Source organism: Athene cunicularia (assembly GCF_003259725.1).
Source record: "Athene cunicularia isolate RWA chromosome 4 unlocalized genomic scaffold, athCun1 chr4_part1, whole genome shotgun sequence".
NCBI classification, from domain to species: domain Eukaryota; kingdom Metazoa; phylum Chordata; class Aves; order Strigiformes; family Strigidae; genus Athene; species Athene cunicularia.
Window position 1 is genome coordinate 38,513,614 of NW_020799098.1, and position 26,586 is coordinate 38,540,199.

Consider the following 26,586-nt stretch of genomic DNA (forward strand, 5'->3'; position numbering starts at 1 on the left):
TACTAACATTGCTAACCATTTGAATTTGGGATTTTTTACAATTCTCTGTTCAATATCAGGTATTAACAAACTTTTCTGGCATTTGACTCTTTTGCACCTAAGGTAAAAGGCCTGGACACTTGGTACCTGTTGGAGTTGGATATTTCTGCAAACACCATCAATACCAACAAATCATATTTTCTGATGAAAAATAAATTATTAAATATAGCCAAGTTGATCTGGGTGTTAAAGTAGACTTACTGTTATACTATATTTACAATAACTGATACATAAAATAATAGCCAGTGGAGGGTTCCTCCTTGTACCCTCCTACAAACGTCAACATTTATTAAACTGGAATACAGACTAGGAACAAATATAGGCCATAGAGAATATTTTCCAGTCACACTAAAGATTACCACAACTGTTATTTTGGTTATCCTGACATTTAAATTTAAACTGAATACAGATAATCTATTCATTGGAAATTGGGGATTATGTTATGTATACCATCCCTACATAGATGTAACATGCTCCACAGTAATGCTGCCTTTTTTTTCCTTTTGTTCCTGTCAAATGTCATTGTATGAGTTTTGCACTTTGACTAAGAATTGTTTTAAAGCTTTTACATAAATATATAAATAAAGACTGGGAACACTTTAAATAAAGAGCAATCATTGCTTATACCAACACTGCTTTCATTTCCTGGAAAGAAATCTCTAATCTATATTCACTGAGAACCTACGAAGCTAGTTCAAATTCTGTACAGAGTAGCAAATTTTTCAGAACATTGTATTTTCTTCACAGCTGCCATAAAGGCCTATCTCAGTATTGCAGCAGAGCAGTGCTGCATCAGTTTTGATGCCCTTGCAGTATAAAGTGTAATTCTGTAGCACATGTCTAGAAGAAATGAAGAGTTAAGCATCTATTCTATGGTTAATATGACTTTTATTATTAATTAAATTAATTCCTTTGGAATTTTATTTTCCTAATCTGTAATTTGTAATGTATGTGTTTTACTTTAAGAAACCTTGGATTGATATACGTGGTGCTGCTAAGATTAAGGCTGTATACTGTTTATGATCACAGTTAAATAAGCTATCAATTATTTTGAGTTAAACACATTGTTATTCTTGAAGTTAGTGGAAGTTTTTCCTTTTCCCTAAAAAAGGAAAAAAATATGCAGTTTGCTTGTCTTATTCAGATGATATATCATTAAGATTGCTATTTTGAGTTACTATTTTGGTTGTTGCTTCTGTGCTCTAGAGGTTCAGGAGTAAGACTGCATATACAGCATTTTTGTCAGTTAAAATTATAACCTTTTTGATTAGGTTTATTTTGATTATCTCATATTTAAAATTCTTAAGGGGCAAATAACAGTTTACATTTTTAAAAAATATTTGGAATTAGAAAATATTTCAGTCCAGCAGTGATGTATTTATGTATTATGTATTAGTATTCAGTTCCTTAAATCATGCAGTGATATGAAGAAATAAGTTCTAAGAACAACAAAAAGATGACTGGAGAGGTAAATCAAACCTAATCAGTGCCCTTGTGTGTCAAGCCCAAGCTGTACTATTGCTATGCAAATTTGCTGTAAAAAAATTTTGTTATGTGCAGTTGCCAAAATGATATAATGCTGCTGAAGAGGATTGGCAAGAAACCTTCCTTGTATAAATTCTTGAGATGGTAATTTTGCAAATATTAAATTCTAAGCTGTCAAAGACTAAACAGTTGTTATCTTTTAGCAATACCTTAATACTAACAGAAATGTACATACAGGATATTTCTTGTTTTGAAGAATTAAAATGACAAAAATGGCTCCACATGAAAACCACCTTTGTAAAATTCCTCTTGTGACTATGATTTCACATCAAATTTGCTGATGTCTTCCCAAATACCAGTTTAGTATGTTAAAGTCTGAAAATTAAGTCCTTCTGCTTTACCATTGTCACCAATTATTTCTTGTTAGCATTTTGCATGAGCATATTTATTATGTCTGTGACTAAACCTGTTAGGAAAATGGAAGGAAAAAACCAACAAAAAATGTCAAGGAGGAAAAGCTCGTTTTAACTTGGTATGGACAAGCTATATTTCTTTCTGGAAATCTGAAAAGTAACATTTTTCTCTTTCTTAATAAAATATTATTTGAAAAGCAGGCTTTTAAGAACATCAAAACACAACATCTACAGAAGTTTTTCATGTGCCTTTCCTGACCTCCTTCCTTCACTGTGACTAGCACACTTTTTAGTTCTACGTGGGCAAAAGGAATTTTTTTGCCTGACGTAATGCAAAGAGAAATAGCAGCCTAGCCTTTGCAGTGATTGCATAGTTGATTAATCAGCCTCTGTGAGGATTTGGAGGCCTAGCATCCAAGTCATGTCAGTGCCGCTGTGGATGTACCCTCTCCCATCTGAGAGATGGCCTGTGAGGGTGACAGTGAAGAGTCTCATTGGCAGTGTTTTCAGAATTAATTCCTGTGAAAAGTAAAACAAAAGAAAAACAAAAGTGGCATAACATTGCCAGTCACATTTGAGAAGGGATGGTTGTGGTTTTAGTCTTTATTTTTCAATGCCTGTACATGCTTTTAGATAATTAAATAAACAATTATATATACTCGTGCTGCAGCATCATTAGTGAAGAATGGGAGACAGATCTGAGGCCAACTGTGCCACTCTTTGTATATTTGAAATTTAATACCCTTCCTATTTATATTCAGCTAGCTTAATCCTGGAAAACCTCATTTACGCCTTGTTTTAGAATGTCTGCTTACAGAGTCAATAAGAAAGAAATACAAATGAGCCTTTTTTCCTTGAAAAATGTTACTCTTATGAAAATTTTACGCTATGAAACGGGAAAGCAGTTCTTTTTATTTCATCAGAAAACATTGAATGAAGATTTCATCCTAGTACTTGTATTTCTATGTCTTTGTATCCTACCTTTTAAAAGAATCATGTTAAAGCTCCAGAGAAAGATGTTTTATATTCTAAGTTGCACTAGCTAATATAACTTCTGTTTCTTTGGTATTTAGGAACCTTTTATTTTAATGAGTGAAAGGGATTTTCCTGCCTTTGAAAATTATACTGGCGACCTGAATACCTATGTGCTATTTGACCCTTGGTTCTTAAATGCTTAAACTAAAACTTGAACTTTCCAAAATATTCTCAAATTTTATTTTGCAAGAAAAACCATGGAAGCTCCACAAATGTTTTGAAAAAACATCTGTAAAGGACGTAAATTTGTCACTTCATCTTGCCCTTACCAGACCAGTTATTCTAGAGGCAGTGAAACTGCATCATATTGACATCTGATTCTTTATGTAACAGGAGGAACAGAGTTCAGTGCAGGCTCAGCTGGCTTTCCACCCAGAACAGATGCATCATTTCTGAATGCTAGAAGTGAAGCTCTCCTTTCTGAAAATCAAATACCATATCTGTATATTCTGGTGGTGAAATGCTGAGCTGACAGCCAGAGAGGCCTTCCTTCTGATTGAATGCTGGTGTATCTGAGGAATGCAGAATGCTTCATACCACTGCTGCTTCATTTATGAGAAGTAAAGGACCTCTCCAAGACAGCAGATGTATCGTTGTGTCTAGAATCCCTTAATCCGATTTTAAATAAGGAAAGTGTCTAACAAAACTCTTATCCCAATATATAGTAAATAGTGAATGCCATACATAAGTAGTTTCAGACATTAACATGGGAAATGGGGAAGGTGAGATTCATATGGTGGTCTGACCTTCCAGACTGCATAGTTAAAAAACAGTTTAATGAATTATTGCCACAAATACCCCAGAAGATGATGGAGAAGTTAATTTGAGAGGGAATGTATTGTGACACAGATGTGTCCCACCTAACCAGGAACGTAGGTACGGTTGCCACGAGAAGGGCCTATGCTCCTTTGGTAGTTAAAGGAGAGAGAAGGTTAGAGAGACTTTCTCAGATGAAGTGAATTTTTCTGCAAGTGACTGTCCTATTTTCTGCAGAGGATAACCTTCAACACTTTTAAACTAGGTCTTTTATATTAAGCACTTCAGTCAACTATCTAAATTTTGTAGGATGTATCCTGCTTGAACCCTTCAATTGGAGTTTAGGTGAATAACATTTGCTATCTAAACACTGCTAGAGTTAGTAAATAAAATAAAACATATTAATGGTTTTATAGATTTCTGGAAGTCAACTTATGTCTGGATACTTGACCCATGTTGAAATTTCTTTCGAGGACTTGGTTCTTTGTAATCTTCTGTGATTGTTCTTGAAATAGGAAGGGCAAGCCATAGCAATACTTCAGAACTCAGCTGAGTGGTTAAGAGAATCTCTTTATCTTCATGCCATTACTCTCCCAACTACATTGTTAATATACATGTGATTTCTTAAAAAGAAGAATGAAATTTATTACTTTTCTTTTTCCGTATTTGTTATACCTTTAGACATCTTTTTTAGTGAGCTCAGAGATGATTTTATTATATATTTCTAGATGCTGACTGTACTTTCAGTCTGTTTTATTTCTGTAATCTGGCCATATTGTTTTGGTTTTCTTTATACTTTCAGATTTTCTCACTTGGGGATATCACACTTACAAAATCATTCTTTCATCTGATCATTCCTCTTCTCACATATTTTACCATGTGTTTTATACACAGCCCTTTTGTTGACTGCAGTGTACATTGCTTCCTTTAATAGAGGAGTGTGCCAGACATTCTATTATGCCTTGCCAGTAGCTTCTCAGCTTCTCTTGGTCTTGCTGCTCACTGACAGAATTTTTATTGGAGATCAGCTGGACAGACTTTTTGTTCAGATTATGTTCTGAGTTTTTTGTTCACATCAAGGACAGGAATTTTCCTTGGCATGTAAGATCAGTCAATAAGTAGGTTTTTTAATGAAACTGTTTTCTAAAAATGTGCTGTCATACATTTCCAAAGTGTGTTGGACTGTGTAAGCTGTTACACTTTCTCCATGGGCTTTACCTTTCTATTATGACCATCATAAAACATTCAAGGTGATAGCTTTATTTCCCCTAAATTCAGATAATCCTTCACAGTTTTAACTTGAATGCTTCAACAGATAATCACAGTTTTCCCAGAACTTTATTTTCACCTGACTGCCTTATTCTTTTTCACTGCATCTAGATAGCTTACTCTTTTTATAGTTATTTAAACCTGTGCATGTCAGTGGCATTATCATAAATTCCCAATTTTACAGTCAAAGATGTGTCCTTTATCCATTCCTAATGGTGTATAGCCTGCTTGTTTTTCATTTCTCCTACTTAAAATCCACATAAACCATATACAGCTTTTTGTTCGTCATATGAACTGCATCTTCTTATTGATGATTTATAAATTCGTACTTACCACTGCAAATGGGTTTTGGTATTGCTTGCCCAGGAAGAAGGAAGGAAACTTATACATTTATCTCCTCACTGCTTGTATCCTTTTATTTGCATATGACGATTGGTATTCAAGTTAAGCTGGTTAGACTTAGCAAACCAGAGTGTATTTATCAATACCTCATTCAGCTGAAGAGCTTCAACATTTATGGTCACAGTTTTAGAATCCCTTGGCTGATTACTGACTTTCACTTTTTGGCAAGACAGTAAATGACAAAAGAAGGTCCCTACCCCTTGATTCTTTCATAGACTTCTCAAACCCCATTAAGAACGACTCAGGAAAGAACACGTGTTCTTATTTTTGACAGCCAAGCATTCACTTTGAGTGACAAATCTGTTTAGAGAATTTATAAGAGTATTATTTCTGCTTTCTAGTTTAAGCTTCACTGTCTTGTTCCCAAGTATAGACCATGCAAACTTCCTGAACAAAAATTGCAGTCTTGGCAATGTGAAAAATGTAAACAATCTGTATAGTGCAGTCTTTTCTCAGCTGGGTCTTATCTTTTTCTGTGTATAGAAAACTTGTCATCACTGAAAAGCGAGTATGGATCAGGATTTTCTAAATAGGTTATCAGCAATTTGGAAACAAAATACCTGGAAATTTACTACTAGGACCTGCCTACTTTGACAGGGTGTGGGTCATGATGGAACTGATTATTTTCATATTTTATGTCTTTGAATTGAGTAGTTATGTGACATGAACATAGTATGAAGAACCCATGAAGCAGGATTATTTAATGAATGTCTACTCCAGTTTTTTTAAAAAGCAGTTTTAAAAGCAGATTATTTACCCTTTAATCACATTTAAATACAAAACCATTACCTTAGTTGTATTCCCAGGGAGTACCAAGAAGAAAAACAAAAGGAGGAAAACTGTGAGAATGTGAAAATATATGTGTATACATTTTGAGAAAAAGTAATAACTATCTGGAAGACTGTAAAATTAAATAGGAATTTTTGCTGCTGTTAAATAGATCCAGTGCTCTGTAGGACTTCAGAAGCCTGTTGGACTACAAAAATTATAGTTGTGCCTGAAGAACACATAACTAATGCTAACATCTTTAAGCAGCATAATTCTACAAAACCATCAACATTCTAAAGAAGATTCAGAAATAAAAAAAATTAGTGTGATTGTTCTATAAGGAAGTATTGAAAAGATAATTATAAAATCTACAGGAAAAAACCTACCCTTGCATCAATGCAAAGCCATCTTTTTCAAAGTGAGTATGTTGTGATAGCTAGTGGATTTTTTACAAAACAAAGTTTCAAAAAATTAATCGATTTCTTAAAAAATCTTTCTGTATTTCTGATGCAGCTGTGGAAATCTCCTCCCCCACTGCTACCAGTAAATCATTTCAGAGTAAATCCAAAAGTAAACCAAATTTTTATAGTCATCTAAATAGTTAAAAAGCAATAGACATCATGAGTAGAATATTTCAACCTTGAAATATGCATTTAAAGGAAACTTTAGAAAAATGTATGTGCAGATAAAAACCAGAAAGTAACAGTGAGAATTGCTTTCAATTTTGTCAAAATCAGCTTTTTATCAATCTAAAATATCTGTAGAAGGAAAATTAAAAAAAAAAAAAAAAACCCCACAAAAAAAAAACCAAACAAAAAAAACAAACAAAACCAGAAAAAACAGTTCCATAAAATGGATGCTTCAAAATTTCAGGGATTTAATAATTTTCTCATAATATATTTTGACAATCTAAGGAATGTCACATTAGCTAGCATTTAGTATATGGATGAATTGCAATTAGGCAAACCTGAGAAGTCTGTCCTGCTATGAAGAGAAATTTAGACCAATATTGGCTATTTTTTCCCCTTTTAAAAATTCTTTTTCCTCTTGAAGCAGTTGACTTGAATGCAAGCCAGGAAGAATCAACCACATGACAGTAATAGCAGAGCATGAAATGTATCCATGTTTCAACAAGACTCTTGGAGCTGTGCCTGGGCATATAATATGTCAGAGAGAGAAATACGATGAACATGTTTTGTAGAGGCAATAATAAATGTCCAACAAGTGATCGTAAGCAATGAGAGTGATATTTTAGACCAAGCAGAAAAGTTTTTTTTAAGTGTGTATTTTCTGTGATTTATAGTGAATTTAGTGGCCACATCAGAATATTGGTCTCTTTCTTCCAGCAGCATTATATGTAAAATGAGATAAGTTTGAAATACTTTTGCTTCATCTTTTACTTCTGTTCAGGAATGAGGTATGAATGTAGATGATGCTAGTTAATGCAGAAATGAGAATGTTAGAGGAGGCCATTTGATTGTGAGCTACTTTTAATGCCCATCTTAAACATATCCAGATTTCATATTGTGTGTAAAAGGGTGTATGAATACCAAGAGAGGTTGGTTATGGTGGCAAAGGATGATCTGTAACATGTTAACCAATAATATATCAATTAGTTTAAAGATATATGTGTAATTTTTTCAATTTCTGATTTATTTAGATTTAAATAAATAAGAATAATATTGCTGGCTCTAGACAACCTAACATTTGTAATTAAGTAGCAAAGGTTGGTTTAGGTTCTGCAATGTTAAAACCCTTTCCAGAGGAGCTCATCGAGTTTTTGACGTGCGCTCTCATATTTGCATAGGGGGAACTATGCATTTAAGATGCCGTTGCAAAAAATATTGGGAAGAGGTTGAAGTATTTATGTAGAGGTTCTTCTTTCAAATTGCAAAAATTGAAAAATTCTGTTCGATTAATTCTGAACCTCCCAAAATTTAAAAGAACTAAACACCTGCAGTTTAAGAGTACAGATTATGTACAAGAACAGAATACCTAATATGTACAATAATCCATAATAAAAGTTTATTGGTCAGTAGGCAGAACCCTATAGAAAATTGAATGCAAATAAACAATGAGTCCAAGGTAAGGACACATGTAGTACTTTTAAGTCTGACTTCTTGTAAACCACAGAAAGAACTACACACTCTATCAGTGCAACTTAATCAATAAAAAGTTCATCATTTCAGAAAATATGTGGCAACTGCAATGATTAATTTAAAAGACTATGCAAATGTGTTTATGCAGAACATGCACAGAGTAAGGAAACAGTAGCATTAAGGAATTTCTTCTCAGAAAAATGGACAAGACTGAGGCAGAAGGCCTGAAAGCCAAAGGTCATTTACGAATTTAAAGCTGGGCAAGGTGCTAAAGTTAAATAAGTTTTTATTAGTATTGAAATTAAATCTATAGATGATTGAAGTGAATGTGATGTTAGAGAGAAAGGGTAGTTCAGGAAGAAATTGAAAAGATGTTCCTGTTCATGCTTCTGAATTGCCATCAAAGGACACTCAGGGCCGTGACTACACAGCGCACTGCGGAGGTGAGGTGACTCCCGGTGTTCCAGTCAGAGGCAGCAAGGTGATGTCCTGCACTGACAGGGTTTCACAGTGAAGCATAATAGGTTTTGACAGGATAGAGGCATGTGAGTTTTGTAGATACAGTTTTGATCTCTGGCAAAAACTGTGAATTTCTGAGCCTGGGAAGAGGTTTGGGAGGAACTTCTTAGATTGTCAAGCTGAAAGTAAACAATGAAGGGGTGTGTGTATGTGTGTGTATGTTTTACAACTCTGAGTTGATAGATCACATCAGGGAGTTCGTATAAAGTAAGTATATGATTAAATTGAGAGGAAGTGTAAATGTAAGTAAACGGTTTGGAACAAAGATAAAATTACATGGCAACATTAGGTTTCTGGAGTTAAGTTTAATTCAGGCACTTCTGAATTTGTTGCTATTTTTCTGTAATTTTTTTTGGTAGTAAGCAGCAGTGTCATACAATAAAATGACCGGAGTTTACTTTTTTTCAACACACTTCTCTGTATTAACAGTGACTTTTTAATATGATTTCACTGTCTGTATCCCTAGGGTCACTGAGCCAATCATACAATGCTTCTTCGGGTGTATTGAAATATTTATAACAAAACTAAACCAAGAACAGTGTTTGAAATTCAATGAATTGGCTTTTCATGGGACAAGTACCCATAAATTTTAAAAAGAGAGCAGTAACTGAAATCTTGGTCTTACTAAAATCAATAGGATTTGGGTAATGTTTTCAGTGGAAACAGGATTTCAACCAGCTATGACCACCATGAAAGCTGTTGTGCTGTATAGACAGCATTTTAGAACATACTCTGAAATATCTACTTCTTGATATTGATTTGTGCAGCAGATTGTTTTTTAAAATCTTTCCAGAAGCATTGATGATTTGCTTACTTTGATAATTTATGGTTCAGGAAAGGTGTTACTGGCAATGAAAGCTTATAAAATCTGTCAAGAGAGTTTTACCAGCCAGGGTATTGGTACAAAAAATTAACTACTACAAAGGTTAAAGATTTCTTTTGTTCAAATAATGATTTACTTTAGCTGTTCTTTCCTAACGTGAACTGAGTATCAATTAGTGAGCTTTTATCTTCATATCTTGGTAGATGAATTTCACTATCACTTCCAGTTTGTGTGTTTGGCTTCTTACAGAGGAAACTGAACTGATCAGAGAAAGTAATTTTCACTACCAGTGCAATACGTAACATACTAAGGAACAAACTGTGATATCTCTGTAAGATGCTGTACTGCTATTTCATAAATCTTTGGCTTGTCACGTAGCAGAATGCTACTTCAAAGGAGAGGGATCCCTTTGAATCTCAGGAGATTGTGTTCTGAATTTAATTCCTGGAGTGAACAGGCTCCTTAAGCATTTCTTTTAAGGTCTCTAGAGCAAAGAGGGAATATTGTAATAGAAGAGAAAATGATCTAAAAAAATACTTTCATATATCACCTGTGGTTTAAAAAAAAAAAATAATTCATTATTTCATTCCATTATAACAAGAACTTATAAGCTAGTACCTCCTATTGCTAAAAACTAATAACTCGTTGTGCAAGGTTAACTTTTTGCTTTTTACCACCCTCACAGCAGAAAGTGTATTATTGCACAGATCTCATTTTTGTGATTTGCTTCACTGATATCAGTGATAGCACCTTCTAGGAATAACTCATATCTACCAAGTGATTTAATGTGAAGTTTTGCGTTTTAGTTACTTTTACATGAAACAAATAAGATTTGTTTATTTTATTCCCCTTTATCTTGCTGCTATGACATGAATTTGGGCATGTCATTGGCCGCTGGCTCTTCAGTCAAAAGTGACTGAGGAAGGAAAAATGAAGTTCTTTGTTTTCTAAAATGAAATCAACATTTGATTCGCTTTTTCTAAGATACTCACCCAAACAGATTCATGTTTTTAAAAGAGAATCCCTTCCATAAATAAGCAGGCAATTCTCTCTAAGAAGGCAGCTCTTGTGACTCTCAGCAGCTATAATCTGACAGATTTCTCCTGCTCTTATTCTATGCCCAAGGCAGATTTTTTGGAGGCTAAGAAGCTCTGTTTTTTTCCCCTGTTTGCGCAAACCAATGCTTTGTATTATCTCAGTACAGATTTTAAGCTAGCAAGGCTACAGAGGTTTAATACCTACTACAGATCAGAATATTAACAGATATTAAATGGGAATTGTAATCCTCATAGTAAGGATGGTCTTTTTCCTGCATTTGATGGTAGTCACAGAATAGGAAGATTCCTGAATCTGTACGGAGCCCAGTCTTAAAAACAATTACTATTGTTCAGTAATATAACTAATATCAAAGATTCAGTTCTCCATTAAATTATTATGCATCTGCTTCACTGTGAGAGATGTACTAAATTCATTAAATATTTTTTAGTTCAGAAATTCTAGAAAAAAACTCAGAAATAAGGCCCCTGGCTTCCCTGTTTTTGGCAAACTCTTAGAATAACTAAAGAGGTTGGTTTTGCTTTTAATATACTTCTAGAATATAGTAAACTGAGAATTTAAAGGCTGTTCTGAGAACACATAGTGAGCCTTTTTTCTTATTTCTTGCTCCTGCCTTAAAAAAACGTGAGTACAACTCTTTAGCTTGATAATAAATTAAGATCAGACATGGCATTTTTGTTGGGAATTCATAGCCCTGAAGTGAATCTACATTTCCAAGTAATTTTCCAAGTAATTATTTGTAAATGAGTGCCTGGGGTTGAACCAGATGTTATCTCATTAACTTTAACACTAACATGGAGAGAAAAAAAAATAATAAAGGAGCAATAATGAAAAAAATAAATAGGAGTGTGTACAGAGCAGTGTTTACTTGTATTGACTATTTTTTTCTGCCATAGATGGAATAAAATTTCCATTGTATAAAATAACTGACACACAGAAAAGTCTGATTTAACATTCAAGGGTGTATACTTATTATATATTTGCTATTACTTTCTCTATTTTATCAGTTGGTTTTCTAGTAAGAGTGTTTTGGGAAAAAACTGAAAAGGAAGAGAGCCATTATCGGCATGAATACATTTTCAAAAGTCTTTAAACATAGATTAGACACATCAGTTTCCTTTTTAAACTAGTTTGATGTTATGGGAAAAGTTAAAATGGTTCATAACTTACAAACAAGTAGGAAAAGCTGAAGTGTTGAGTACTAAATAAATAAAAGGATAGAAAGCAGATATCCAGAGTATTAAATGGAATACTTCTATTCTTTATTCCACTTTATCTTTTACTTTCCTGCATCCTTCTGATAATTATTTTTAGTGCTATAAACTCTCCAGCCTTTCAGCCTACTGCTGAAAGACTCATCTACCTAGGGACAATCAGGAAAATTAACCTGAATTGAATTTTAAACTGGATTAATTAAACTACATTAAATCCCTGTGTAAATAGACTACCTCAGAATTAAAATGGCTTTTATTTAATATTCTTTGGAAGTGAGTTAAAGTAAATCAAATTAAGGTCTCCAACATTGCTTGAGAATGTCCATCGCATATCTTCAAACTAACAATACTACCTCACCTAAAATTCAAACCTTTTGTTGTTTGGTAATGCTTTTCCTGATCAGGTATGTGTGGACAAGCCACTTGTCTAGAAAATTTTATTACCATTTGCACACTTTTCAGTCTGACCTTATTTGATTTCCATAACTAAAATATGTATTTATATTAGGCTTTTTCCTTTATCTCCTGATGTGAGAGAAGTTACATTAAAAAAAGAACTAGGAAATGTCTTCCATTTCCCCCTTATGAACTCCATTAAGCTATCATTTTAAGCAGATTATGGACTATCTTATTTAGCTTTTTAAAATAGCTTATTTCTTATTCTCAGAATCAATGTTTTTCTGTGGTAGAAAAATGATAGTGTGCTGAAATTGTTTTGTTTCAGTAATGCGTTTAGATTTATTGTCATTTCCAAAGCCATCAAATCTTGGGGCTATTTCATATCTTTTCCACAGGATAAAATGAAAAGGTAATTTACTGATGAATGTGCCTGCTAGTCATCTCGGGATAGCATCAGAGTAGGAATCTAGCACGCTTATATATTTACAGAAGCTGGGTGTGCCAGTGTGACTGTGGGCCCCAAAGGCAAGTAGAGTTCAATACCTCCTACAAGCAGATTGCTATACTCTTGAGGCTCATGGCTAAAAATGAAAATCTGTAGTCTTTGGAGAACACATGTTGCAAAGCATGTTATTTAATGCATTTCTTATTACAGAGTTAAGCACCCTAGTTTGTTCTGAAAGATCAATTCCCTTGTATGTAGACTCCCAATATGTCTAAGTACAGAAACAAAATGACAAATATATTGTCTCATTGGATCAATGCAAAATGAATTTACCAGTGAGATTCTGTGGCAGCCATGGATAATGACTCGTTTTTATTAAGACCCGTATTTCATTCTTATTTTTTACATCATGATTGATAGTGGAAAAAAAACCCCATGTGGCCTCCTGTCTTAACTATGGAGTGGAGGGAGAAAGATTTGCTTCACAAAGCATGCAGCTGTCTGTGCTTCAGATGTGGTATTTTGAATCAATCATAGGCCAAATAGTGACAGGAATGTAGAGTAAGCTTACACCTCTGGAAGCATAACTGTTTGTTCCTCAGAAACATCATGTTAGTTCTTCATCACTCACTTTGACCAGATCATGAATTGATTATCAGAACAAAACTATAATATAAATAAGGACCGAAACAGACAAAACCAGTCAGAAATGTGTTTGTTACTTCTCTGTGGATCCTCTTTTTGCAGTGGAGTATCAGTTAAGTTTTGACTTACTACTGGTTTTGTTTTTCCCTCTTTTATTGCAGTTTATAATGCTGACATACATCTTTATGTTGGCCTGGCTTGGCGTTACAGCTTTCACTTCTCTGCCTGTTTACATGTACTTCAATCTGTGGACCATTTGCCGAAATGCCACTGTAGTGGATGGAGCTAATCTTTGCTTGGATCTTCGCCAGTATGGTATGTGAATGAAGAGCACTAAATATATGAAGCAAGCTTTCACGGAATAAAGTGTCGCATTGTTTTTCTTCCATGTATCTGAAATGAACTGTTTCAGTGTTTCTGAAACAATTGTTAAGCATCTCTTTCTATCCTGTTACCCAGTAGTCAAGGCAGCATATTATAGATGCACTCCATTTCCAGGCCTGACAAAATTGAATCAACATTTTCCATCTTCCCGGAGTACTGAAAATTTGGCTTGGGCCTTCTGTTTAGTGTCTTCTTTTGGAATTGCTGGAACTTGTCTAAAATGCTTAGTTAATCAGTTTTCTGGAGAATTACTCTAATCTTGTGGTAAGACACTGATCTGGAGATGTGAGATCCTAGGTATCATCTGTCTGCAGAGGTGAATCAGGACAAGATGAGATTTATTGCTTGCAAAATTTTTGATTAAGAGCAACAATACAAATAGTTATGCTCTAAGAGGCTAGTGGAGGGAGAGAGAGAGAGTGGGGCTAAAGCCTGAACGGTGGAGGTTAGAATAAAGTTGGGATATACACATACATGTGTTTTGAGGGGATGTGAAATTTGAACAAAAGTGGGCTTGGAATCTTAAAAAGTCTTTAGAATTTTTGTGTTGGTGATGATAATTCAGTTCCTTTCTGCCACAAGACTGATCTGAATCTAGATGTTCTGGCCTTGTTGGTTTCTCATCCCACAGAGCTTTGGGTAATCATACTCTTGTCAGGCACTTCCTTGAGTCTTCCTTTTGTTACCTTGGCCTAAAATAAAATCTCGGTATATTTTTAATTGTTATTTTGAGATAGAAAAAAATGCTGTATTGCTTGGGAATGAAAGAGTTTGATTCATATTAAACAGTTCACTTAACCTGAAATAAAATATTTCACATTGTTTTCATAAGGAGAAAAAAAAAAAATTCCCTCCCCCACATGACAACTGATTTGAGAAAGCAATTTCTTATCAAGAGTATTAATTCTTTCTATGACCTTTTATTTTGCTAATATTCATGCCTGGTTTTTATTATGTTTAAAATATGCATAGAATGCTAACATATAAAATATGTATGCTGTGAACATACATGTTCTCTGTAAATTGACTGTAAAAACACTGATTACTAATAGAAAAGAACAGTAGCACTTTTCACATAAAGAAGTTATTGCCGTTTTCTTCAAGCTAGTTTTTTAGTATCCATACATTAGCTAAAGGAAACAATATAGCAGGTTCTAGTTAATCTTGCTGGTAGAGGAACTGACAATAAAGTATATGTTTGGGTAATTATTTTTTTATTACTTGTGAAAGAAGCTCTGCACCAGAGTAACATGTCTGAAAAAAATATGACTCATTTCTCCACATGAGGTGGTAAGTGTATATACTAGTTGCAAATAATCTTCCAGTGTTTTGATTCTTGTGCTGATCAAAATCTAGAATTGAGATATATTCAAAAATGGATGAAAAATTATTATCTGCATGTTTCCTACTAAGGCTTTTACTAAACAGAGGATATGTTAGTTTTGTGATGGCTGAAATTATCATAGAATCATAGAATGGTTTGGGTTGGAAGGGACCTTAAAGATCATCCATCATGTTCCAACCCCCCTGCCATGGGCAGGGACACCTTCCACTAGACCAGGTTGCTCAAAGCCCCGTCCAACCTGGCCCTGAACACTGCCAGGGAGGGGGCAGCCACAGCTGCTCTGGGAAACCTGGTCCAGTGCCTCACCACCCTCACAGTAAAGAATTTCCTCCTTATATCTAATCTAAATTTACCCTCTTTCTGTTTAAAACCATTACCCCTCATCCTACCCCTACACTCCCTCAAAAAATGTCCCTCCCCATCTTTCCTGTAGCCCCCTTTAAGTACTGGAAGGCCGCTGTAAGGTCTCCCTGGAGCCTTCTCTTCTCCAGGCTGAATAACCCCAACTCTTTCAGCCTGTCCTCACAAAGGAGGTGTTCCAGCCCTTGTTCATCAACAGACAACTGATTTTGTTGTTAAAACAAGTTCTTCAAAGCAGCCAAGAATGTGTATTTCTTAGCTTTTCTGGCTCATATGGAGTAAACTGCCATGTGCTAGGAATACTAAACACTCTGAATATTTGTTCTGCTCCAGGGATTGTAACTATTGGAGAGGAGAAGAAGGTTTGCACCACATCAGAAAGTTTCATCAAGATGTGTGACTCTAATGAGGTGAATAAATGTGATAATATTTTTGGTAAAACCATATCATATTTTATAGTAGGAGGTAACTGATGTGTGTTTTCTTCTTACTCTTCATGTTCTAATTCTAGCTATGGTGATCAAATAAAATCCCAGTGGAAAATACAGTCAGCAAGTACTTTTCCTAGTCTCTTACCACGTACCAAATTTAGTCAGTGCAATTTCTCCAGTCATTTGTTTTCTAAATACACTCATATTTTATTTTTTGTTAAGAATTCCATTTTCATGTATATTATTACTGGGATGTTTTTGAAAGCTAATGCACCTGCTGCACAATGAATAAGTCTATATCATGAACCACTGTTTGAATATCTTATGATTACTGTTGTGACAGGAGAGTAAATAATTCAGAGAGATTTGACCAAATCTTGCAGTGTGGATAATAACTCCTAGTACAGTTTTCTTTGTAGTTTTTCCCTTAGGCACAGCCCACCTATTTCAGTTCAGCTGAGGTTTCTGGTTTTGTTCTTAAATGATCAGGAATGAAGACAGGACAAACAAAATTACATCTGAAACAAAAAGAGAGGCAAAATTAATGATCACTCTGAAATCAGAGGGTGCTTTGCTAAATGTTTTGCTGGGTCTTACTAAGTTTGAATAAATTTTCTCAGAGTGAAGGTACATGATCTGCCTTTATACCAAAACCATCTAAGAAAATTCAGCCTTTGCTGTGCAGTCAACATTCAGGCTGCTGTGTAAACCAAACCACTGAAAGTAAATAAAATAAAATGTAATTGTTTGGTTTGGGGTGAGATGAGGAAGATGGTTAACTTTGATTATTTAAGTAACCTGTTTTGTATTATATTGGTATGAACAAGTTTTGCTGGCAAATTTCATAGATTCATAGAATTCTTTGGGTTCAAAGGGACCTTAAAGATCATCTAGTAATTTGGGAGGGGAGTAAATCAATATATGAGGATGGAAAGGCTCAGCTAATGAAGGAAAATTGAGCTTTCTTAGGCTGTCTGCCACTAGAGAAACCACCACAAACATTTGTAGCTCTGGTTAGGTATTATTGTAATTTAGTTTATTTTTAAATAATTAGTTTTCTTAATATTTTATTATTTAAATACAACATTTTTAAACAGAACTATGCTTTATCCCTGATACCAATATTTGAACAAAACAAGCACATACCTAATGTCATGTAGTCATGTCAATCTTTTGGAAAAAGTATTAGTAATCATTACTTTTGTAGAGGGGTGTCACAAGGAAGGTAGTTGTTAGCTTTATGTTGTTATGACTTTTTGTTCAGTTTCTGTTTAGCATGCCACCATGAAAGTTCCTTTCTTTGTTCCCCTTTGCAGCTAAACATGACATTCCACTTGTTCATTGTGGCACTTGCTGGAGCTGGAGCAGCAGTTATTGCTATGGTAAGTGACCCAACTCTTTGTACTTCCATCATCATCTGAATTGCTAATCCACTGTGGTTGCTATTTAGTATCAGTTATTCAATTTCCATACTATCACTCATTGCTATTACTAAAATATAATTTTGTAATTTAATAATCTCATATTTTTGAAATACATTGAAGGATTACCTTTAAAGCAGAATATCATGATTACTTTATTTAATTAAAAAACACCTTTAAATACATGCTAAGGATTTTTACTGTTGTCTTGTTGTGTTCAGACCAGTGTCTGAACTCATGTGTCTGTCTCATACCAATAGTAATATACCTCGACCTGTATATTTTATGATCTATGCCTTTCTGGGTGTTCACAATCATGCCATGCTGTTATTTTAAGAGCAGACTCCTTTTGCCAGTTTTGTGTGTATATGTGAATTCATCAGTTTTTCTGCCAGGACTTTTTTTTTTTTTTTTAGAATTAAGATCACTTTGAATTTGATAACATTTTGTCAATGAGAAAGTTCCACTGAGAAAAAAAGTGTATGAACTAGTGTCTTGCTCTTCTGCCTTTTGTCTTCTGTGTCTGCTTAAGCATAAAGATATTTTTAGAATGGGGATTCTGTATCAGTGTAGGTTTGTACAATACATACTGGAATGGGAAATGAAATAGGAGTTTTACTTGGTACTGATGCATTCCATAAGAAAAGTGTTAGTGATGGTGATTACTCTTACTACTGCTACTAGTAATTTTTCATTGAATCCTAGGGCCATAAATTTTTTGTTTTCCTTAGAATTTTGTTTATAAAAAAACCTCAGAGAATATTAAATGGAGCTATTAGTCCTGTTGCATTCATGACTTTTTTGTTCTCTGCCATTTCTTCATTATTACATGACACCCTGCCAACACATCGGAGGCATCTAAATGAAGAAAAAACACATTTTCAATGTAATTTTCATTTCAAGACCACAAATAATAAGTATAACAGTAGAATATAGTTAATATAAATAATTTAATTGATTTTCCAAATCGAGATTTTTCTCCTTCCAGCTGTAAAAATGGTGATCTAATAGTAATTATGATAATATAAATAGTAGTGTTAGGAGAGTATATCCAAGAGAACATTAGTTCTCCAGTGCATTATTGTTTTTAAGTATATTCAGCAGTAATTAGAAAATGCTAATTTGTTCAAATAACAACTCTGCATTTCAAAGAAGAGTTTTGAATCCGAATAGCCACCAAAAGATTTTCAGTGAAAATGAACGCATCTTCAGTGGAAGCAAATTAAGTAGGTACATTGAGCCACATAGTTTAAATATATGGTACTTCCAATGAAGTTTAAAAAAAAAAAATACCCTTCAAAACTCACAGTACCATATCAAAGATGCCGTAGATGTGTTACACCAAGTACTAATCCACTAATCCGCTAGGAATTCACTTTGATTGCTCACATTTATTCACATATTTTTGAAGGTTTACCCATACCCAAGTATGATTATTTATTGGATTTTTGTGGCTGTACAGAGCAGGCATGATAACACTGGCTGTTTCAACAGAAATATAAGTTAAGGTTCTAAATCCTGGCAAATTGTGTAGCATCCAAATGCTGGTAAATGTATGTTTTATGAAATGTTTGCGACTGTGTTGTATATATGTCAGTTTTGTAATTAAAGTGGGTTTTTTTTAATCTAACATTGTGATCTGTTAGATAGCTGGTGAAGACTAGCACATTCCACTCTTTGATGGTGGTAATTTCTAAAATCAGTATACCAGACCATATTTAGAGGTTGAGCAGTTGACACACTTGTGCAAAGACTGGGGACAGGGCATGAAAAATCTTCAGAGTTTTGTCATTGGACACGCAGATATTAACAGGTTCTTTTTCTTCAAGGGAAGTTTGCTTTCCCAAGGAAGAAGTAATTTAGTGGAGGGAAAATTAATTTCAGTCCTAAATGTCTCATACAGGAAGAAAAAAACATCAGCAATGGGCTAGGGTGAGAAACAAAGTGTGCAGAAGCCATTTAAGTCACTGGATAACCAATGCCCTTCCCTAAACTGTTGCAAGAATAATCACAATATGATTTAGTGAAGTTAGTCTTTGTATATACCCACAACAGAAGCAGATCTCCATGTTTGTGAAATTTAACAGGCCTTCTTAACAGAAAAATTAGATTAAAATACCAGTCCTTTACAGAAGAGAAAGCTTGTGAATTTATTGCACTTTTAAAATATTTCTTGCAAATAGTTATTGTAAACTAGGATAGTCCATCTGACTAAAGTAGTATGTATTTTGTATTTATTACCAGCCAGTGATAGCAGTGTGTCATCAATGAGACTGCTGAATAACTGAATTGGTAAAATCTGCTCTTTTAAATGATGTTTTAAGTCATAACATTGATATACTCCAATATATCCTCACTTCTGGATTTGTGGACATTTGTGAGTGCCAGATTATTTAATATGTGCAGATTTCTTTAAATCCTTTAATGTCAATATTTGTCATGAATTCACTAAAGAAATCAGCTTGTTCAAAAATATTAAGACCATCTGCCCCCAGGATACTTTTCATGAGACTGTGTTTTAAAAATACAATTTAAAAAAAAAAAAAAAAAAAAAAAAAAAGTTAATACATACAGAACCATTTGGTCACAAATGAAAGCTTTCCTGCTTTCCTGGATGTTCTACTTTAATGTTTCTCTTGGTCTCAGATTCGTATATGAAAGTTAGAATGTTTTCACAGTTCACTAGCTGCCTCTTTATGCTGTTCTGTGGTTCTGAAAGAGAATTGGCCTATGAGTAAGGATTGATGTACAGAAAAACTTGGGTTTTTACAGTATGTGTGAGGGAAAGCTTTATTTTGCAGAAAAGGAAAAGGTCAAATAATTTGTTTTGAAAATTTACCATTCTTAAACTTCAGTCCAAGATGAAAAAACTTGATAAAATTATTTATGTTGTAGATGCTTTTTGTGAGTCTTGAGCACAGAAAAAAATAGCCAAGATTTTGAATCATACTTAATTTGGACTATGTATGATTCTGATCATTACTGTTCTTTCTTATGTCTTAATGGATTATAAGTGGTTACAGAAATGATCATTGAAGTAATAAATATTAGTTCTAATGTTTTCAATTTTGAGTCAGAGAGAAACAGAAGACATGAAGTTGTTTAAATATAAACTTTACCATCCCAAAGGGTTGACTGTAAAGCTAGTAAGCATCCTGTCTGTGACATTTTCCAAAAATCACTACAGCAAAACTGAATTGTGAGATACACAGTTTCCCTTTTCAGAAGTTACCATATAAGCAGTACTCTTCTACCTGAGTTTTCCACAGAACTTATGTCCTGTAAAATGAAGCTGCAGTCAATTCTCCTGAAACCAAGTGAGGAAGAACAAGGGAAATGTATAAGTGGTCTAGTCCCTCTCCCCCAGTACAACTGTGCTCTTCTGCAGGGTATTAGATGTATGTAAGGGTAAGAAAAAAGCTATTTAGACTTCCGATCTGCTGAAATAGTGACATATCCCAAAATGAAAGGACAAACCAAAACTCTTCCTAGCCTAGATGAAATTCTACAGTTTTTAATGGTTGAAGCATACTTTCACCTTATAAAGAAATCTAAGCAGGACTGTTTCATAGGTACAGATAGACCCTCCTCTGTCCTGTATATGCCTGTAATTGAAACGTCCTGAGGCAGACTGTGGAAGCTGCCCTACTTCAATTTGAAAAAGCCTTGACAGGGCCCCACTGGCTTCAGGCTATTCAGGTCATGGAAGTGTGAAATAGAATTAGACAGCCACTTAGAGATGGCCTCCTTAGTATGACAATATTATCTAGGAACTTGGTGTTCAAAAAACAAAGGTTGTGGGACTGTTAGATGTATATGTCATTATATAACATGGATATGTATTTGAGGTTCTATTCATCATATACAATAAAGTAGTTGTTTCAAGGAAAGTCATCCTACTTACAGTGAGTGTGAACTCCAAGAGTTTTGAACAGTTATTCCAGAAGTTTGGTCCTGTAACTTTTAATGGAAGTAATGGGCAAAGAATGGGAGTTTAATGAAGGTCAGACTGTGGTCAATGTACTTTCAGAATAGTTTGGTTTTTTAGTAGAAGAAAAATGCCAAGTGAAACTGCAAGACATTAGGATTAAATTTGTCTCTTACTGGGTCGTTACCAAGTGTTTTGTGAGGACAAGAAATGTGCCTACGTGGTCCCATTTTCATCACGTATTCTTCAATTGCAAGGTTTTCTGGCAGATGTGTTTTAAAAGGTCAGGAAGATACGAATATGCTGCTCATATGCCCTCCACTTCTAGAATTCTCATGTCTATAAATGTATTCAAGGTTCAGATAGTATTTTTTTTTCATTGAAACCTCACCCTCAAAGGACCAGCACTGGTGTTTTCATTGGATGAAAATTGTAATTGTCTGAGATGACAGAATTAGGATTACTGTTTCTTTTGATTTTTCTTAAGAACTTTACTGTGGAGGAAATTTAAGGCATTTCATTCAGCGGAGTGGAGGTTCAGCATTAGTGTCTCTCATTTGATCCAGAAATGCCTGATCCAGAGATTACTCATGGTGAAAACTTTTGGAACAGCTGAGTTAGATACGAGGCATTTCTTTTTCCTGTGTGCTAAATTATGATGAGACAGTGTCACAAATTAACACAGTACATGCTGCCATCTCCAGCACTTGCACTATGATCACAGGTTGTGCTGCTAGTGTTGTACTATAAACTATTATGTGTAATCTTTTTCCTAGATGACAGATTCTTTGAACACTTCATGCTATTTTATGAGTCCTCAAATCAGACTGCATTCCTCAAGTAGGGATTAACTGGGTGAAATGTACATTAGCCTGCACTAATCAGCAACAGTTGCCACCAAACATCTGTGGAAAAAGCCAACATTGGCATTTCCAAAAAAGAACAAACGTACTAAATTGGTTCTTTTCACTTAGTATGAATCTATAATATTTGTATATCTACAACAGTCCAATATGAACATGAAAACTTGCATAATCTCAAGATGTTTTTATGATTAATCTATTCCATTTTCCATTTACTGAATCCTATTTTAGCTTCTTGATTTCTTAGGTAGGGGTGGAATCTTTTTGATTTCAGGAAATTATCTGTGGCCTCTGTGGCAGTTGGTTAACATAAATTTAAGAGGTGCTTTCATCACAAAGTACCTGAAAGCCTTCTAGGGGAGGAATAAATGTCCAGAGAGTCCTAGAATAAACCAGTTGAATACCATTACTGAACATTTTTATTTTCTAGCTGAATACAGAGCCAACAGAGCATTTCTTATGGTGAGAGGCAGACAAGTTTTGAGACGATCAGAGGCTCCTTGCAAGCAGATCCAGCAGACTGCAGGGCAGGACATTTGAGGTCCACCTTTGAAATGAAAGCTTGCAAAGTCTGCAATGTCCAGAAGGGCCCCGATTTGGGATACTGAAGTGGACAGGAGAGCATTTTCTTGCTCTAACAGGCAGCTGAAGTAGAGTTTAGACTGTAGATGGCCCCAAATATGAAGTCTAAGCCAACTAATTCCAAAAGGGACTGAAGGCAGATAGCATGTGACTGCACTGAAAGAGAAGTTTTGAATAAAGCAATTGTGGCAGCAGGCAGTTCTTTGGAGGCCTCGGCTTCATTCCCTGTATTGACATTGTGTTAGAATTTATCACTTGTTTGACCATTCATTGCACCATTCAGAAGACTGGACATCTACCAATTGTTAAGCTCTGTCGCTGGCAGCCATACTGTGTGATTTTTATAAACTACTAAGCTCCATCTCCAAGGCAATTAGGGTGTTTTGCCTCCTCTATTTATAATGGAAAACATTTGTAGAATGTAATTTTTCTACTGGTAGATACCTTTCACTGACTTTCAGATAATTCAAAGCCGTGTGAAAAACATTTGTCCGTGTGACAATATTTCCAATATCCTTTAACTGGTGTTTAATCCTCAGGTGTATTCACAGACGTTCTGTCCTCCCCATTCTCTACCAAAAACAAACCAAGCTCTTTTGGAGCTCATCATAGCTCGTCCAATGATTTGTGTTGACAGCAAGTGGGTTTTTATTCCCTTCTTTTCAGATAATTTTTTAATTTTGTTTTTGGATGGAACACTTGGAAAGCACTTGTTTCCTTAAAGTTAACAAAGGAATTTTTACATATTCAAAAATTTACATGGAACATGAACATTGTTTCTGTTCCATTCAAGATGTATTCAGAAGCTGTCTTTAAAAAATCATACAAATAACACTTTTGTTTTCTATGAATTTTAAAGAATTACGTAAATGTGCTATGCAACCTATTTCACTAATGCAACGGTGAAATAAAATTGCTAAATTAAATGGTGACAGGTGGGTGCCCATTTTAAGACCTCAAGTTTATTCGTAACTGTATTTTGTCACATAACATTTTCCAATTTTTGACAATTTTTTCCCAAATTAGCTGGTTTTGACAAAATAGCTGGATTTGTGGATGAAAGAAAGAAGTCATGGCTAAATGGAGAGCTAATGCTAACTTTAACAAGAAAGAAAAATCAACTCTTTCAGTAATTGTATTAGATATATAATCATAAGACTACAGATGTGTCTATGGCATATTTCTGTTTTAAGCAACTACTTTAACAAATAGTGATTCAGTGGGGAAAAGTCTGCAAGAAATAACCGGAAGGCATTTTTCCATGTAGATCTGCACACTAGTTGAAATAGTAAAGCATGAGTGAATTGTTGATTTCTTTCAGTTCTTTTAATTTTTTTATAACCATTGCTACCAGCTCCTAGTCACTGTAACAGTAAGTCACAGCTGTGAGGTGAGTAATCTGAGGATTAATGAAGCTTCAGCTTGAATTTTGCATCGTGTTGCTGTACATGACATAACAATGCTTAGTTCCTTCTGCTGAAAACCCAATCCTTATCCTCGAGCTTTCAATTTTGAACTTGCTCTATTGTGACTAGCTCTGTTGGTTCCTAACTCCATGTTACCTCTCTTACAGGTCCATTATCTTATGGTCTTGTCTGCCAACTGGGCCTATGTGAAAGATGCTTGCAGAATGCAAAAATATGAGGATATTAAATCAAAGGAGGAACAAGAGCTTCATGATATTCATTCTACTCGCTCTAAAGAGCGGCTCAATGCTTACACATAAAAGAAACCTTGTCTTACCTTCTAACGTATGAATGCTTTGTTGTTTAACTAAAGGCCATCCAACCATTTTAAAAACAATTGAAAGTGCTTCTCACAAAAGATAGTTAGGGTGACTTACATATCACCCATGTACAATTCTTGGTTGTCTAGCACTTGGTTTCTTAATTAGTTCTTACTTTGTGTGACCATTCTCTACCACAAAGCTCCTAAATAGCCTTTCCTGAATCCTTTTAGGCGAATTAGTTCTGCTAGATCAAGGATACTAAACTATTGTCAAATACAAATATGTGTTTGATTTTTTTAATCACTTTGTATGTGTTATGCATAACACCTTTTGCATTGTTTCTTATATGTTTTTTGAAAAAAAAAAAAAAAAGTAGCTTTTTATACTTTTTAGTTTTGAGTTCAATAACTACTTTAACTACAGGTATACTTCAAAGGGACCATTGTACATGATGTACAATATATAAAGAAAACATTGAGATGACTTTCCTTTATATTTGGAAAACTTGCCAGATGGACCCTGATCAACTTGAGTGAAGGTCCTAAGAACGTTTTAAACAATCTAAGGTGCAATTTCTAAATTTGTAATAGTGGGTAAAAAAAAAAAAAAAAAAAAAAAGAAAAAAAAAAACAGGAAAAAAAAAAAGAAAAAAAATTTAAAAGTGCTTCTTATCTTTGTTAACATTGTATTATTATTGATGTTTTTAAAGAATATTCTCTTGTTCCAAGTTCCATGGGTGATAATTCCTGTTTGTATTGTGAGCATGCAGCCCGTGGTGCTAACAATGCATGGCCACTTGCCTTTTGAAGGAATTCAATACCACGGCTACCTGTTAAAGAGTTATGGTATATAGACAATTGTTAATTAAGTGATATAGTTATCCATAGTTTTTTACAGAATGATCTCTCTTTAATTCAATGATGGTTATGCTAAATTGGAGCTGTTCATGTGATGATGTAAGAAATTAGTGCTTAGCTACATTTATGAAAGTAATATATCAAAAATACAGTGACCATAGGAGTCAGATATCTTTTTACCTGCTTTAAAAATTTAAATGGATTGCACCTGTCTGAACTGTAAAAGATATATTAAAGGAGACTTCCATAAATGTTATAGCTTGGCTTCTAGCTTTCCTACACATACTGGTTTACCTGTATTATGTTAAAGTAAGGTGAAAGACCACTACAGAGCTTATTATTTGAAAGTGTAGTAATATATTTGAACCTTTATTTTGATAGGACAATGTTATCAGAAAGATAGGTCATCTTAATTTGAAAGAATTACCTATATCAAAAACAAAACAAAAAACCCTATTTAAGAAAAGCCAGTATTATTGGACCAAATTTGGTGGATTTTTTTTTTTCCTATTTCTAATGCTACAAGAATGCTGTAAAGTGTCTTTTAAAGTGATGTAGCCTGACAAGACATTTTTGTCAGTGTTAAAAATCTTAGGTAGTTTTGTGCACTTATTGGACCATTGTGAATTCTCTCTCAGTGTAAGTGCATTTCTAATAAAACTTCTTGAGTAAAACTCTTCTTTGTACTATTACTAGTCATGCATCATCAGTAATTTTTAACAATTCTTGTAGTAAGTAGAGGGTAATACTATAGTTACTTGTGGCATGATAATGCATAAGTAGTATTAGTTGATTGAATTAATTTATTTTTATTTTCTTTTGCTTGTTTTAGGGGTTTTTTGGTTGTGTTTTTGATTTGGGGTTTTGTTTTTGGTTTGTTTGTTTGTTTTTTTTTTTAAACTTAGGCTGTCCTACGGGGTCAACAGTTTTCTGATAATGTGCAGTACCGGTATTACAGTTCTGCAAAAAGTATTAGGAACCTCTTTTGGATTCTATATTGAAGTGTTTCAGTTTTGTGTCTTAAAACGTTTGTGCTGATTTTTAAAACTATGTCTTTTAAACACATGTAATGATGTTAATGCTTTTGGCTCTTCTCTGGTATTAGAGTTTGTATTTTCACAAAGAATGCTTTGTAGCAGGCATTACAATTAATCTGTTTTGTACATAAATGTGCCAACAGCTTGATGGTGGCGTTTTTGAAATGTAGAACAAAGTGCTTGCAAAAATGTAATAAACACACTTGTGTACTTTGTGTACTTATTAATTGTTTGTGTCACATAGATTTTTTTCTTTGTTTATACCCGACAAATCATTGTAAC

At 34.3% G+C, this 26,586-nt stretch overlaps 1 protein-coding gene across 2 annotated transcripts in view; it reads left to right on the plus strand.

Annotated features, from left to right (window-relative positions):
* The window catches only part of GPM6A (glycoprotein M6A), a 124,741-nt gene extending 98,210 nt beyond the window's left edge, over positions 1-26,531 (plus strand). For both annotated transcript variants that reach the window (XM_026846691.1, XM_026846692.1), the window contains exons 4-7: positions 13,529-13,682; positions 15,790-15,866; positions 17,204-17,269; positions 24,255-26,531. In XM_026846691.1, coding sequence (XP_026702492.1) covers positions 13,529-13,682; positions 15,790-15,866; positions 17,204-17,269; positions 24,255-24,407 — 450 coding nt within the window. In that variant the 3' untranslated portion in view covers positions 24,408-26,531. The remainder of the gene's footprint in view (positions 1-13,528; positions 13,683-15,789; positions 15,867-17,203; positions 17,270-24,254) is intronic.
* Positions 26,532-26,586: the final 55 nt, after the last annotated feature.